The 14,339-nt window shown below is 36.1% G+C and overlaps 3 protein-coding genes across 5 annotated transcripts; all 3 read left to right on the forward strand.

The window, feature by feature from the left end:
* Positions 1-1,743: 1,743 nt before the first annotated feature.
* On the forward strand, positions 1,744-4,512 carry LOC120261529 (protein NRT1/ PTR FAMILY 6.1). Its single transcript, XM_039269448.1, has 4 exons — positions 1,744-2,200; positions 2,376-2,593; positions 2,812-3,392; positions 3,470-4,512. The coding sequence occupies exons 1-4, from the start codon at positions 1,966-1,968 to the stop codon at positions 4,317-4,319; spliced, it is 1,884 nt and encodes a 627-aa protein (XP_039125382.1). The 5' UTR covers positions 1,744-1,965; the 3' UTR covers positions 4,320-4,512.
* Positions 4,513-4,956: 444 nt separating this feature from the next.
* LOC120260314 lies at positions 4,957-10,851 on the forward strand. Of its 2 annotated transcripts, none has more exons than XM_039267745.1 (9): positions 4,957-5,027; positions 6,207-6,591; positions 6,727-6,863; positions 7,022-7,135; positions 7,217-7,285; positions 8,123-8,264; positions 8,488-8,645; positions 8,771-8,888; positions 9,550-10,851. In XM_039267745.1, the coding sequence occupies exons 2-9, from the start codon at positions 6,274-6,276 to the stop codon at positions 10,723-10,725; spliced, it is 2,232 nt and encodes a 743-aa protein (XP_039123679.1). In that variant the 5' UTR covers positions 4,957-5,027; positions 6,207-6,273; the 3' UTR covers positions 10,726-10,851. The 2 variants fall into 2 exon arrangements, with proteins under 2 accessions (XP_039123679.1, XP_039123678.1); XM_039267744.1 differs by having other exon boundaries at positions 8,771-8,900; positions 9,550-10,850.
* A 387-nt stretch (positions 10,852-11,238) lies between these two features.
* On the forward strand, positions 11,239-14,236 carry LOC120260481. 2 transcript variants are annotated; one of them, XM_039267966.1, is made up of 6 exons: positions 11,239-11,366; positions 11,706-11,884; positions 12,029-12,110; positions 13,130-13,215; positions 13,751-13,786; positions 13,864-14,236. In XM_039267966.1, the coding sequence occupies exons 2-6, from the start codon at positions 11,708-11,710 to the stop codon at positions 13,930-13,932; spliced, it is 450 nt and encodes a 149-aa protein (XP_039123900.1). In that variant the 5' UTR covers positions 11,239-11,366; positions 11,706-11,707; the 3' UTR covers positions 13,933-14,236. The 2 variants fall into 2 exon arrangements, with proteins under 2 accessions (XP_039123900.1, XP_039123899.1); XM_039267965.1 differs by having other exon boundaries at positions 13,751-14,236.
* Positions 14,237-14,339: the final 103 nt, after the last annotated feature.

The following is a 14,339-nucleotide window of genomic DNA, read 5'->3' on the forward strand; positions in this document are numbered from 1 at the left end:
TCATAAAATTAACAAGTCACATATAAAAAAAATGAACGTCTTTTGAAATTGATCATCCGGTTTGTGCATACTCATCCAATGGACCTCAATGAATTTGTCTAAAACATGAAAAATCTCATATTGAACATGTATACATATAATATTATTCAATGTAAAATTTACACCGTTGAATGAGAAATACTGAAATAGGCATCAAATAGATGTGACTCTTATGAGGCATGGTCCCTTTTCTATTCAATTTTACAACCAATTTGAAGCCAGGGTTGGTTGCTAGTTTATGTACTCTATTTACAGAGAGTAGGCCAAGAACAGGTTGAAAGCCCACTTCTCTCGGTCACACGAAGGCACGTGCTATGTTAAAGCTTTCCAGGGGTATGTACACAAAATTACCAAAACTTTGTAGTTTTACAACGGATAGACTCACAATTTGAATAAATTTTAGAACTATTATAATTTTTTTCAAACATGTGGATTGAAAAAATCGGCTTTGTTTTTTCAACAAAACACTTTTTTTTAATAGTTTTTCTTTTCTTTTATCATGGTTTCAGACAAGGTTTGGTTAAAAAAAGTAAAAATATTTTATTCTCAACTTGGTCCCTCTAAATAGGATATATTGTATTTTAGTATCTTTATTTCAATTTAGCTAGGTCTAATTTGGAGAAGAAAAATAATTAGTTTAAGAATTTCAGGTCTATATTTGATTTGTATGAAAGATAAATGTGTGTTAGCCACTTAGTTAACTATTTTTGAATTGTTTTTAATAATACTTTAAATGAGAGAAAAAGTCAAATTGATAATTACGGACATAAAACCCAATGTATGTTAGAGACCGATTAATACAAGATTTGAAATTTTATGATGATAATATAGATTCCTATCAATACCTAACCCTCGTGAGGATATAAAATTATCATTAATTGACGCATAATATGTTTCTGGGAATAAATGATTTACAGAAATAAGTCCATAAATTTTAAACTAACACATGGGAATAACACATTTTTTTTCTTAGATTAATCCCCATATCAAACATACTATTAGAGTGTGGATTAAAATTTCTCGATTAAAAAAAATATATTTACCTCAATCAACTAGATTGGGACACAGAAATTAAAGTGGTAACCTAGTCTACTTAGCCGGACCAATTGAGGATTTAAAAAAAGAAAAAAACCTCAAAGTCAAAAAAACGAATGCATTAATCAAAAGGGAACCTCAACATCAAAGAAACGAAAACATTAATCAAAAGGGGTATCACATCCATCAATTAATTCAACTACCCAATCCAAAAATGGTGTCTTCATAACAATCTCATTTGTATAACATATATTTTCCTAAGGGCAGTCCATTCACTAGCATTTAATAATTTTAAGATTATTAAACTAGCATTCAATCATTTAATTTGGTAGTTAAATAGGGGGGAAAATATCACTTGATATCTAATTACAGTCAAAACGAGCAATTTCTTTAATTATACGGATCTATATATACACACATAAGAAATTTTGGGTTTTCATAGTTTCATCCCATTTTTAACCATTATATATATATTAATAAATAAATAAATAAAATGTCAGGAGTGTAAATGCAAAATTACCTTTGTTTGACTTGTGAGTCAACACGCTTCAAAGTTAGCAGGTGCCGTAACCTTCAAACCGCTAACCGTCCCTCTCCCGCCATATCTTCAAGATATCACGTCCACACTGTAAATCAACGGTCCCAAATCGCTGGCGGGCGATCCAACGGCCACGGCCATCTCAAATAGCCTCCATTGCTGATGGCCGCCATTAATGGCGATGGGCACCTCGCTCTCCTGCTCCTCCTCCAAACCCTTAATTGCCCACCGTCCCATCCACATTGGTTGGGGAACGCCTTTATTGCCCTCCTCCAGGATCATCAAGAGCGCATGGCTGTGCTTCATTTTCACTGTTTTTATTGCTGAAAAATTGGATCTTTGGTGGTTTAGGGATGGGGTCGAAGGAGATCCGGTCGCCGGAGACCTTGCCGGAGAAGTACCCGGCGTGTGTGGAGCTCTCGTCAAGGATGAAGCTTGGGGCGCACTTCATGGAGAGTGACGAGCGGCGGTTCTCAGCTATTGGTGGAGCTTATGTTGCCGGCGGGACTACGCCGGTGAACATCAAGGGGAAGCCTATTGAGGATTTGTCCAAGACTGGTGGTTGGATTGCAGCTTTCTTCATCTTCGGTTCATCCCCCTTTTAACCCTAATACTCCCCAAAATTTTGCTTGAATTTCCTTAATTTTCCGTGTGGTAGCCCAAATTTCTTATTTTTGTTGCTCAATATGGTGTTGTCTCTGTGTTAATGTTTATTAATCGGTGAATCTAATTTTTATTAGCATGTATTTGTTTATGTTTTCAGGAAATGAGATGGCAGAGAGGATGGCATACTTTGGGCTCTCAGTGAACATGGTGACTTTCTTGTTTAATGTGATGCATAGGCCTTTCTACAGCTCTGCAAATGCCGTAAATAACTTCCTTGGCATATCACAAGCATCATCTGTTCTTGGTGGTTTTATTGCTGATGCCTATCTTGGTAGATATTGGACTATTGCGATCTTCACTACTATTTATCTTTTGGTAAGTGGTGATTTTCGATGTTTTGATGCTTAATTTTTCTTGCTCTTGGAACAACCCTAAGATGCCTCACGTCACTAGTGTTTATCAGTTGATAATTTAATGATCTTAACCATATTTTCTGATTGTTATTGAGAAACATCAGTAGTTACACTTGTTAGTGCTCAATTGTGATCGTCTTGTTGGAGATTTTTAATTGTCTGTTAATATTTCTGGGGCAGGGATTGACAGGGATAACCCTTTTAGCCTCAGTGAGTGTCTTTGTACCAAATCAAGCTCAGTGCGATCAGTTATCCATTCTTTTAGGTGCTTGTGAGCAGCCGAAGTCATGGCAGATGCTTTATCTGTACACAGTTCTATACATAACAGCATTTGGAGCGGCAGGAATCCGGCCTTGTGTCTCATCCTTTGGAGCTGATCAGTTTGATGAGAAGAGTAAAGACTACAAGGCTCATTTGGATCGGTTTTTCAATTTCTTTTATCTCTCTGTCACCATTGGTGTAATTGTGGCTTTCACCATGGTGGTTTATATCCAAATGAGATATGGATGGGGTTCTGCATTTGGCTCCCTGGCCATTGCCATGGGTTTTTCAAATGCTATCTTTTTCCTTGGAACTCCTCTCTATCGACATCGGTTACCAGGAGGCAGTCCTCTCACTCGTGTAGCTCAAGTCCTGGTAGCTGCCTTCTACAAGAGAAATGCGTCATTCTCTAGCAGCAGCCGGATTGGGCTGTATGAAGTTCCTGGCCGGAAATCTGCCATCAAGGGTAGTGCAAAGATTGAACATACTGATGATTTTAGGTAATGCTCAATATTTTATCATCAACTCACTGTATCTGCTTAAAGAATGTTGACATTTGAGTTTCTGAAACTTTTAGGTGCTTGGACAAAGCAGCACTGCAGATCAAAGAAGATGGTTCAGACCCTAGTCCATGGAGGCTCTGCACTGTGACACAAGTCGAAGAAGTGAAAATACTCGTGAAACTTCTCCCAATTCCTGCATGCACAATAATGCTGAGTGTTGTCCTCACAGAATTCCTAACCCTGTCAGTTCAGCAAGCATACACTCTGAATACTCATATGGGGCACCTGAAACTCCCTGTTACATGCATGCCAGTTTTTCCTGGCCTCAGTATCTTCCTAATTCTCGCCCTCTACTATTCAACGTTCGCACCATTATTAAGACGCATTACTGGGCACCCTCAAGGTGCCTCACAGCTTCAAAGAGTTGGCCTTGGCCTAGCAGTATCAATCTTGTCTGTTGCTTGGGCAGGAGTATTCGAGAGATACCGAAGAAACTACGCTATCAAACATGGTTATGAGTTAATTTTCCTGACACCAATGAGTGACTTGAGTGCCTACTGGTTGTTGATACAATACTGTTTGATTGGAATTGCTGAAGTGTTTTCCATTGTTGGTCTACTGGAATTCCTTTATCAAGAAGCTCCTGATGCAATGAGGAGTGTCGGTTCTGCTTATGCTGCTGTTGCAGGAGGCCTTGGTTGCTTTGTGGCTTCCATTCTGAACAACATTGTGAGAGCCATCACTGGCAATGAAGCTCAAGGCAAGCCTTCATGGCTTTCGCAGAATATAAATGTTGGGAAATTCGATTACTTTTACTTCTTATTGACAGTGTTGAGCTTCATTAATTTCTGTATTTTTCTCTTCTTCGCAAAGCGATACAAGTACAGGGCTCGGAATGCTATCATTGAAGAGGAAGTATCATAGGCAGACAATAGTTATGGTCCCTGCTTGATGATTGTTCTAGGCTTCTAGCTTGATTTTTGCACCAATTTCAGGCGCTTGTGTTCTGTAATTTTTATGATTTCTTGGATGCTCACTTTAGTGTTAAATTTAAATGTAGTTTGTATTCCCATGTATTCTTGAACTTTGAAAATTTTATGGCTCCACGTTCAGTTTAGTTTGCTTGTAAATTCATTCGTCTTGTTCCTCCAGTGATAATTATGCACGAGGTGCTTGCCCTCTTGTGAAACTAATAAAAATATTAAGAAAATATTAAATTATCCAAAAAAGAAAAAGAAAAAAATTAAGAGAGCATTGTTTTGCTATAATTCGAATCAAATTATATCTTTGTCCATGTTTATTCATGATCGGATTACCTTTTTTAGAATTTTTTTTTTCTGAATTATATAGTATAATCATTTCATTATTTTCGGTATTATCATATGTTAAAATTATCTTAGAGCCTTCACTTGCCTCGAGATCAAGATTGTTCAAAACCGTCCACGTGGCTCCAGATCCGAGCAAATATCGGGGCCCACACCATCTCGCGCCGTCGCGCGATCGAGAGAATCAAACGGCCTTTTAAGAGGAAACCTTGCTTCGCCTACGAAGACCGTTTGATGCGCGAGAGAGACCCCCAAATCAAGAAACCCTACCCCTTTGCTCCTCTTCGCTCTTCGCTCTCGCGGCAAGGTATCGTATAATTCCCTAAAGTTCTCTATCTTTTTCTTTTCTATTGAATTCGGACGTGTTATTTTGGTGATGCTGTTATTGAAGCACGAGGAAATTCTCTCTTTTTTTTTGGTTTAATTTTTGGTTACTGTTGATGTTATCATCGTTTGTTTTGTGTAGTTTGATTTTGAATTCATGGAAATTAGATGATGAGAAAGATAAACAAAGACAATTGTTGTTCTTTGTGTTTATCTCTGACAAAACACCGCATAATGCTTCTTTTAGGTTTTGTTTTTATCCTTTTTCTAGTCAAATTCAAATTTTGAGCATGTTGAAGAATTCTTGCTGCGTGGGTTATTATTATTATTATTATTATTATTATTATTATTATTATTATTATTATTAATGCATTGTTAGTTGCAGAGTCTGCTTTCCTAATGAGCATTGTTGCAACCTTGAGGCATATTTGTTTCATAGTTCTGTAGTTCTTGATTGGTTTATTGGAGGTTTTATTAGGTTAGTATGTTTAGAGATATAATTTGTTTATTTCTTTTATTCATTACATGTTAATCCTCTTGTTTTTATTTTTATTTTTTTTGTTAATATGCACTCTTTTTTTTTTTCTTTTTTATCTTTTTGGTATTTTTCTATTAAGCCTCCACAAGTAGAGGCAGGGAGGTTGGTCAAACAATGGAACCCTACTAGTTGTAAATAATTGATATTTTGTTGAAGGGTCTCTAGAGAATTGAAATCACAAGATCAAGCAACGTTATGTTTATCAAGGCTAGAAAGCAAAGCCTCAGAGAGGCCTCACCTGACTTCTTTATTTATTTATTTTTTTGACAAGGGCTTTCCTGACTTCTGCCCTCCATCTTTGAAAGATTTTTTTTCCCCTATTCAACTAAATTTGATTGCAATTTGTTTTGTAGATGAGCAGCTTTACGCATTGATTGGCTTGTTCTTGTTGTTTATTTTTGTGTTTTTAATAAGTTTAAACATGTCTGTTATTAGTTAGCTTTGCTTTATTTATTTTTTTATTTACTTATTTATTTTGTGTGTGTGTTGGGATAATTGTTTGATTCTGTAATCCCACTCATAACTTTGTTACTAAATGTTTGTCGGAAATTTAGTTTTGGCAGATGCATTGTGAACAATTCATGCTGTAGAAAACACAATCTCATGTTCAATCTTTGATATTAGGTACTAATTGACGTGGAACTTGGAACTCAAATCTGCAACTTTGGATATCGTGGATGGGATCATCTTAATGAAGAGAGAAATGGGTGCTGGCTTAAAGAGGAAACGGTTGGAAGGTCATAACCTGCATGAACAATGTAGTGAGAAAAAGAAAAAGAAAACCAAATCATCTGATTGCACACTGACTCGTAGGCCACATACAAATCTGCAATGGGATGATCGTAGAGAAAGAGTTGTGGCGAAGAGGGAACAAATTGCAATAACATGGAGAGATATGGCTTCATTTGTTGATTCCGTTCCCAAACACCATTCAGGTCCGGCAGATGTCTTTCCTGTTCCTCCAGAAACATTTACTCTAGAGAATTTGACTGATGTGCTCTCTTATGAGGTAATCTTAGCTTGATTGTCATTTTTTAGTTTTTTTTTTTAATGATTTTTTATGAAGTTATTAGCTCGATTTTTCTATCAAATTCCTTTGTTAAATTCTCGTGCTCAAATTTATAACTTCTTAATTTATTGATAGGTTTGGGCAAGTCATTTGTCAGAATCAGAAAGAAAGCTTCTTTCTCAGTTTCTTCCACCTGGGACAGGTGTGGAAGAAGTAGTGCAGTCATTGCTTGCAGGGGATAATCTTCATTTTGGAAATCCCTTTCTCCAATGGTGAGTATTCAGTTTATTGTATTTATGAAAGCACTGAAGAACTTTCAAGATATAGATTAGTGTCCTGAAAGTTATACACTTCGTGTATTCCTTGAGATGTAATGAATATGTCAGATATATTATTAACTGAGCGAACTGCATTTTATTAATGTGAACAGGTCTTCTTTACTTTGCACTGGGGTGCTACATCCTGATAATGCTTTACGTGCTCAAAAGCAATTTAGGGCTTGCAAATCTGCATATTACAGTGAACTTAATCGATATCATAATGAGTAAGAAATAAATCCTTTACCAGCTGTCTTTTTTACATGCTGATTTGGTGTAGTTACAATTTTTTTTGTTTGCAATGGCAGCATGATTGAACTGCTAAGAAAGTGGGGGGAACTTTGGACAGGTTGTGAGGACCCGGAAAAGTCATGGAGGTTTTCTTCTGCCATTCTTGGTCCACTTTTTCACGTTAGAATATGTTTATCTGCATTTCATTTCACATAAATGACCAACTTAATTTTAGTTGAAGAACATATGGATAGTTGCACCTATTAGTTGCTAGTGAGAATTAAATAGAATTCAAATTCCATTATACTTTTTGCGCACCAAATTCAATGTCCTTTTCTAGCATTTGATTCTTAAATTGCCTGATAGATTTGTACCTAGACCTTCTTGGTTGACACATCAGTTACTTTTTTGGGCACTCATGCATATTTTAGCTACCGCAGTCTGTTAGAAGGGTGTTCGAACATATTCGGGCCATTTTTAAGCTTTTCATCCTGGCTGCGATTAGGACTATACTTTCCTTTGAACTACAATGTGCCTCTGAAATGAATTCCATCATGCTCGGTACCATAATCTGTACATTCCACCATCTCTAGAGTCCTTTTCCTAATTCTGCGAGGTTTAGAGTTTTCTTCCCTACCTACTATCAAGCCTTTAACTTTTATAGGAATAACTTTTTCTTGCTGAGGGTTGCCTTACAATAATTGGACACTGATGTTATGATATGTCTTCCTTGATGGTACCTTTTCTTCACAATTGTTTCCCACTTTAGAACTGTGCTTCATAGCTGAACTCATCTTCTACATTATGAATCAGATGGGAACAGTTAACATTAAATGGACAGCAGCAATCTGACCTAAACATTTCTGAAAATTTGGAGCCATGCTTGGCATCATACAATTTGTATAAGGAATTTGTTCTCATTTAAATACTGTTGCTTGTTAGAATGTTGCTCTTTCATTGACATGAAATTTCGGACTTTGCAGTGAAGGATTCATCAAGCATCAGCAAGGGAGTTTGACAAATTTCGAAGGAATGGTTAAAGTTGACCCTGTGCCCAGAGAAGAAATGCCAGATAAAACGTCAACAAGCCACAGCAAGTCTGCAAATAATCCACGTTATGTTAAGGTAAAAGGCTAATTGGAAATTTTGGTGATCTGAGTTGTAAGGTAGTTTATGGGTTAGGGCTTAAACAGAACATATGCCATTTTTGCCTTCCATGCCCCTTCTTTCTGAATTAACCCTTGATGGAGATAATAAAGTTTTTTTTAAAGGATAATAAAGTTTAACCATAGGACCTATCTTTTTTAATATTATGTAATGCCTTTTTTATTTTTCCATATAAATCCAGATAAGCAGGGAGCAAGATCTATTACTTCTGACAATAGAACAACGTGGTGATGGCCTTAGATCCAAGCCACTGAACCAAGGAATGGAGGGTAATAATGCCTGCACTATACTACCATACGCTGTATCTGAAGAGGAAGAAAACAAGAGGCTGCGTAATTGGTTTGTATCTTCTTCCTTTTTTTCTTGATTATTATGATTATTATTTTATTTTTATTTTTTTGCTAAAATAAAGTAGTTAATTTGTGTGAAAACTTTAAGATCCAAGTGTAATATTGCATATATAGGTTAACTTTGGCAAACAAAGATATTCCAGTTGCTTATAAGGACCTAAGAGAGAAAAGACTACAGAGGGAGAGATGGAGTATATCTCTGGAACAAAAACTCACTGGAAAGAAGAAATTTGTGACAAATAAGGTGTGTGTTACCCTCATTTCCATCCAAAATTCATGAATACTAGATTGCTATTCATTGTTGTCTTTGATTTTGGATGAGCACATAAGATTAGTTGTTTGTTTTTGTTTTGTTTTTTTGGTTCTTTTTTTATATTTAAATTCTGATGGCATAATGCTGCTTTTACTGATTTTAGCTGCTAAACCAGAAGAAAAGCTACATGTGCAACAGTATTATAACTTGTTCAATAAACCTGTTTTGCAAGAATATCATCACTCTTACAGGATTTAGTTGAATTACAATTCTACACATTCAGTTTAGTTCTTAGCTAATCCATTCTTATCCCATGTTGCACCCATGCACAAGCTGACCTTGAAGTAAGAACAAAATGTAATAAAGTATTAAGCTCCAAGATCCAAGAATCAAAATTTTAACAAAGATTGAGACTTGATTAATTTTAATTTCGTTTTTCTGTAGCCAAACATAAGAATTATGCTTTTTCATTTCCACTTCTCTTTCTCTTTCTCTTTGGTCTTTTGCACTTAATGGAATTCTATCATCTTGTCTGCCCTTTCATTTCTCATCTGCCTTTGCTTTCTTATGGCACATATGACCTTTTCACAAATCAGGAAAAGTGTGGATTTTTACCAACTTTGATGTTTGCTCTGTTCAGGCTGATGCAAAAAGCATTCTACATAATGATCTTCTAGAAAAGGCAGTTGAAGGAACCTCAGAACATCATTCTATAACCAACAAGTCTGATTGTGATCTTGATTTCTCTCCTAACTCCACTGCTCAGCTGGAGCAATTCACTTCTCCAAATTATCAGCCGGAGATGGGCTCCATGTCTCCTAAAAATCAAGTAGACGGCAATATGCTAAAATCACTGGACAATTCTTTACTTCACCCGCAAGCTTTTGGAAAAACAGTTTCTCCAAATCATGCCTGGCAGCCAGAGCCTTCCATTGCATTATCTCAAGGCATTTCACCAGAAGTTGGTATTCTGGATTCTCTTTACCAGACTAAAGCAGAGAGCCAAATGTACAAGTCTTCTAGCTCTCTCCAACACGCCAAATCCATTGAAGAACATTCATATCCAGTCATTGGCTTGCACAGGGATTCAACTGATCATGGAGTTGGAGAGCCTGTGCACTCATTTCATCCAAATCTATCAACAATTCTATCATCTTATCCACAGGGGCATATTAATTCCTTAACTCAACCTGCGTTACAGTTTGATATTGTAAATGGTTTTGCCTCCGATTCTGGAAATTCATCTACTCACTTTCAGGAGCAGAAGCAATTTCTTGAATATATGCGGAGGGAGAGAGAACTCTACATGCATCATATGATGAACAATAATGACCACTTCAGTGGCAGGCATCCCATTGAACATTTTCCTCTGGTTGATCATCAGGGCATCTCATCATTACAATCTCCCGTGGTTGGCGGTGCAGCAAGTCAAAACTGGTTTCCAGTAGAGCGTCGGGGTTACGATGGTTATTCTGGAGTTCATCTACCTGATGTTGCAAATCAACATGTGGCAAATTACGAAACTGCAGACAGCCACCCTTTCCGTGTTATGCTGCCTTCTCACAGATCATATGAGACTGCAAATTCAGAGCAGTTCAGTCAAGCAAACAATTTTTCTGGCAGTGCTATTCAGACTCATGATAACAATTACTTCTGTGCTCCAAGTTTGCAAAATAGCTCAAGTGGTTTTGATGCTGTTGTTGTGCCCAAGAACCCTATGAGAACAAACACTGTGTTATCAGTGAACTTCCCTCAAAATGATCCATACCTGCATGGAATGACAGGGAATCCATTTTTGATTCCGCGGTATCATTAGAATCCATTCAAGGTCTAACTTTGTGGTTTGTTAATTTTATTTTTCTGTAAATAACATTAATTTACTATATAAATTCATTGTATTGAACAAGCAATATGAATTCACAGAATTCAAATGCATATATTGAATAACATGAATCAATTTTTTTTTTGCTTGGTTTGCTTCAACTATTGTATTGTCAAGAAATGATTACTATTTTATTCCATATATAAATAATTTTTAGAAGAAACTTAGTATATATATATTTTTTTTTTCTTATATGGAGTAATATCTTTAGTTTCCTTTTTCCCAATACTTTCTTTCATTGAAACTGGGGGAAAAAAAAGTTACAAAAAAATTATTCCATTATGTTGAATATCCCGAAAAAGCACGCATTGAGCGATTCGATTATCCCGCCTTTTTTGAAAACATCCCAAAAAGGGAATACATTTACGCTTCGCCCCCTCGAATCTTTCATTATTTTGATTTTAATCCCATCATTATATAATTAATTTATTTCATCCAACCGTGTGTGAGTGTTGGTTTTATTCTGGCCCCTACCTCTCGGGTTTGGGTTTCTCCTTCATCTCCAAAGGCCAATTTCCCGTTTCCAATCCATCAAACCCTACTTGTCGATCGTGAGTTTAGCGATTTCCTTTGAGGTGAAAGCATGTTCGCTTACAAAGTTGTGGTCTTTCTTCCGTTTGTTTTGGTTTCTTTTGGTTCTCGCGCAAATGACCTTTTTTTTTTTATTTTTCTTTTTTTTTACTTCGGTTAGGGTTTTATTCTTGTTCTACATCTCGATTTCCGTGATAAAGTTGGGATCTTTCCTTAATTTTCGTCCTATTTGCTTGCTTTTCTATTGTTTTTACAATTTTTTGGGTTAGTATCGGTAAATTTCATTTCAGAATCGAACATTTGTTCTTTGCTCGTGCGCGTTGATTTGTTTGATTTTGCATATTCGATTGTATGTGAATCAAATTGCCGGGTTGTTCTTAAAGGGATGAGCAGAGCAAGGCATGATCTTGAGCTTAGGCTTGGGTTGTCTTCCTTATGGAAGGGAGGTGCACCGGCTTCTAATTCTGTGAGGCGTTCCCCTGAGTTCATATTGATTGATGATGATGATGACGATGACGATGATGATGAAGTGCAAATATATCATTCGGGTCCTAATTTGGAGGTATGCTTGTCATTTGGTCCTGATTCTTGTGTTGAATGCTGATGAAGGTGTGCATGCTTCTGTCTCATATTCTGCTCCATGAGCTTTTGTAAGTGTTTGTTGAGGATTTTGTGTGTTTCTCATTTTAATGCCTTTTCTTTGTAGACAAGAAACTTCTTTCCTCACTCAGGATCATGGATGCATGTACTTACAGAAGCCGACTTAGGCCTTCGTCTTGGGATTGGAGGTGATTCAACACTTCTCCTTTTAGTTGAAACTCTGCATTAGTAGCTATTATAGTATTGCTCATGATTGTTATGCATGCTTGTAGATGCCCTGAATCTTGTTTGTGGGTGAAAGATAGTTGTTTGTTGCATTGGTGGAATTGAATTTTATCATGAATTAGTTACTTTATCTACATTTGTGTTTGTTTTGCCTTTGAAAGACTGCACTATCCACTAACTGTAGAAAGATGCATTCCTGTTTTAACAAGTAAAAAATGGGGATTAGTTCATGTTGCTGAATGAAAAGGATAAAAGGGAGGATAACGCTGTAGTGTGTTTCGGAAAGCACAAATATTTTGAGGCAGAAGCTTAATTATTTTCTTGATGAGTGTTTTTTTTTCCCTTCTTTTGAAAGTACAAGAACTCGTTACCGCTAGAAGTTTAGAGACTAGTTTTTTCCTTGATCCAAAAGTGACATTTTAACAATCATATATATATATATATATTATTTTTTTTGACAAGTTAAACATGTTTCAGATTATAAAGTATGACATTGATAATTATTTTACCCTTTTTTCCTTGTTTTCTACTTCTTGAGGTGGTGGTATTGTAGGCTGTTTCTCTTTTTTTTTTATGTGGAGGATTATCTTTTTTCTTCAAACTTCTATTCTCTTGCTGAACTGAATTTGATCATTTTGGATGATAATCAAGGTTGATTTTATTACATAGTCAAGACATGTGGGATTAATACTTCTGAGTTGAGAATAGGATAATATACTAGAATAGTAATTTTCTTAAAGTTCTAAGTATTGCTTAAAGGAGCTGTTTGATTGTGACTTATGTGTATCCATGTTTTAAAAAGTTACATGGCTTTTTTACCTAAATATGAGGCTTGGCTTTCATTTATTTATCTATTTGTAGCATTACTTAAGGCCTTCTCTTCTTTAGTTTTTTATTCAAATATATATATATATATATGTATATTGTTTGACATTGATTTTGCGACCTCTTTTTGTAACAACAATTATTGATTTTCTGACAGCACCTGTTGAGTATTCTGGGAATTCAAGCGGGAGGAATATGCCAAGAGAGAGATCTGAAGATCCCTATGCTTGGAAATGTGGCAAGGTTTGTATCTCTTTCAATGTCTTCCAGTAACAAAATATGTTTCATTTTAATTCAGGTAGCATCACCTGAGAGAAGCCTTCTTTTAAGACTAATTTTCTTTGAATTATATGTTTGAAGATTTAGAATCTGGTTTTAACTTTCCAGTGGATGCTTTATGTAAAATCACTGGAACTCAAGTGGTGTCGTGTCAAATAATTACATTGAGAAAGAGAACAGCCTTCATATCAAAGCTCTCTTAATCTGAGACCTATAAATAAATGGCTAATTTTAATCTTTCCTACTTAAGCTTTAAAACCTTTGAGTGAAAGTTAAGGTTTTCAGTCAGGGTGATTTTGATATTGATAATGTTAAAGGGTGTATACACCTACCAGCTAAAATTGATTCCATGGGTTATCTATATATATATATATATATATTCTGGGTTAGTTTTTCAGTCTGATCTGTTATTTTACCAGTATCTCACTTTCGTTGAATCTTCTAGTTCCTCTTTATGTATTTGTATGGTAAACTAATATTTTACATGAGTATTGTACAGGCGTCTGCTAGCCGGATAATTTCGGATTTCTCTGAGGTAAAGTTGAAATGTGTTATATGTATGGAAGCCATGAAAGAGGAGACATCAACAATGTGCGGGCACATCTTTTGTAGGGTCTGCATAACCAACGCCATCCGAGCACAAAAGAAGTGCCCAACTTGCCGAGAGAAACTTACCATTAGCAGCATCCATCGGATATACCTCCCGGGAGCAACTTCCTGACAGAGTTGAACACCGAAACATACAACACCCGGTTTTGTTTCTTTAGTTTCTTGTAATCCATCTAGCTCAGATTTTCGGTTGACAGAAAGCTCGTGGCGCAGACTAAGTTACCTGCCGAGAATTATGTTTCTCTATTATTTTTTTTTGTTTTTACCCTTATGATACAAAGTAATCTGAATGTAATTTTCTTGTTTGAAGAACGTATAACCTGGATTGAAACTTGGGGTGAGAGAAAAGTATGTGGCTTTGCATAGCCTTTATTCAGTTATGGTCTTGTTTCTCCACCACAAAAGTATTTATATTGTATCTTTTGCAGCAAACCATGTGATTTGCCTCCTTGTATAAATGGAATGGCTTTTGTTTCTAT

The sequence above is a fragment of the Dioscorea cayenensis genome, chromosome 5 (genome assembly GCF_009730915.1).
Source record: "Dioscorea cayenensis subsp. rotundata cultivar TDr96_F1 chromosome 5, TDr96_F1_v2_PseudoChromosome.rev07_lg8_w22 25.fasta, whole genome shotgun sequence".
NCBI classification, from domain to species: Eukaryota; Viridiplantae; Streptophyta; class Magnoliopsida; order Dioscoreales; family Dioscoreaceae; genus Dioscorea; species Dioscorea cayenensis.

Coding starts and splice junctions, on each gene's coding strand:
- LOC120261529 (XM_039269448.1), top strand. CDS start 1,966: ATGGGGTCGAAGGAGATCCGGTCGCCGGAGACCTTGCCGGAGAAGTAC. Junction 2,201..2,375: donor TGCAGCTTTCTTCATCTTCG/GTTCATCCCCCT, acceptor TTATGTTTTCAG/GAAATGAGATGGCAGAGAGG. Junction 3,393..3,469: donor GAACATACTGATGATTTTAG/GTAATGCTCAAT, acceptor TGAAACTTTTAG/GTGCTTGGACAAAGCAGCAC.
- LOC120260314 (XM_039267744.1), top strand. CDS start 6,274: ATGAAGAGAGAAATGGGTGCTGGCTTAAAGAGGAAACGGTTGGAAGGT. Junction 7,136..7,216: donor CTTAATCGATATCATAATGA/GTAAGAAATAAA, acceptor TTGCAATGGCAG/CATGATTGAACTGCTAAGAA. Junction 8,901..9,549: donor AGAAATTTGTGACAAATAAG/GTGTGTGTTACC, acceptor TGCTCTGTTCAG/GCTGATGCAAAAAGCATTCT.
- LOC120260481 (XM_039267965.1), top strand. CDS start 11,708: ATGAGCAGAGCAAGGCATGATCTTGAGCTTAGGCTTGGGTTGTCTTCC. Junction 11,885..12,028: donor ATTCGGGTCCTAATTTGGAG/GTATGCTTGTCA, acceptor TTTTCTTTGTAG/ACAAGAAACTTCTTTCCTCA. Junction 12,111..13,129: donor CCTTCGTCTTGGGATTGGAG/GTGATTCAACAC, acceptor ATTTTCTGACAG/CACCTGTTGAGTATTCTGGG.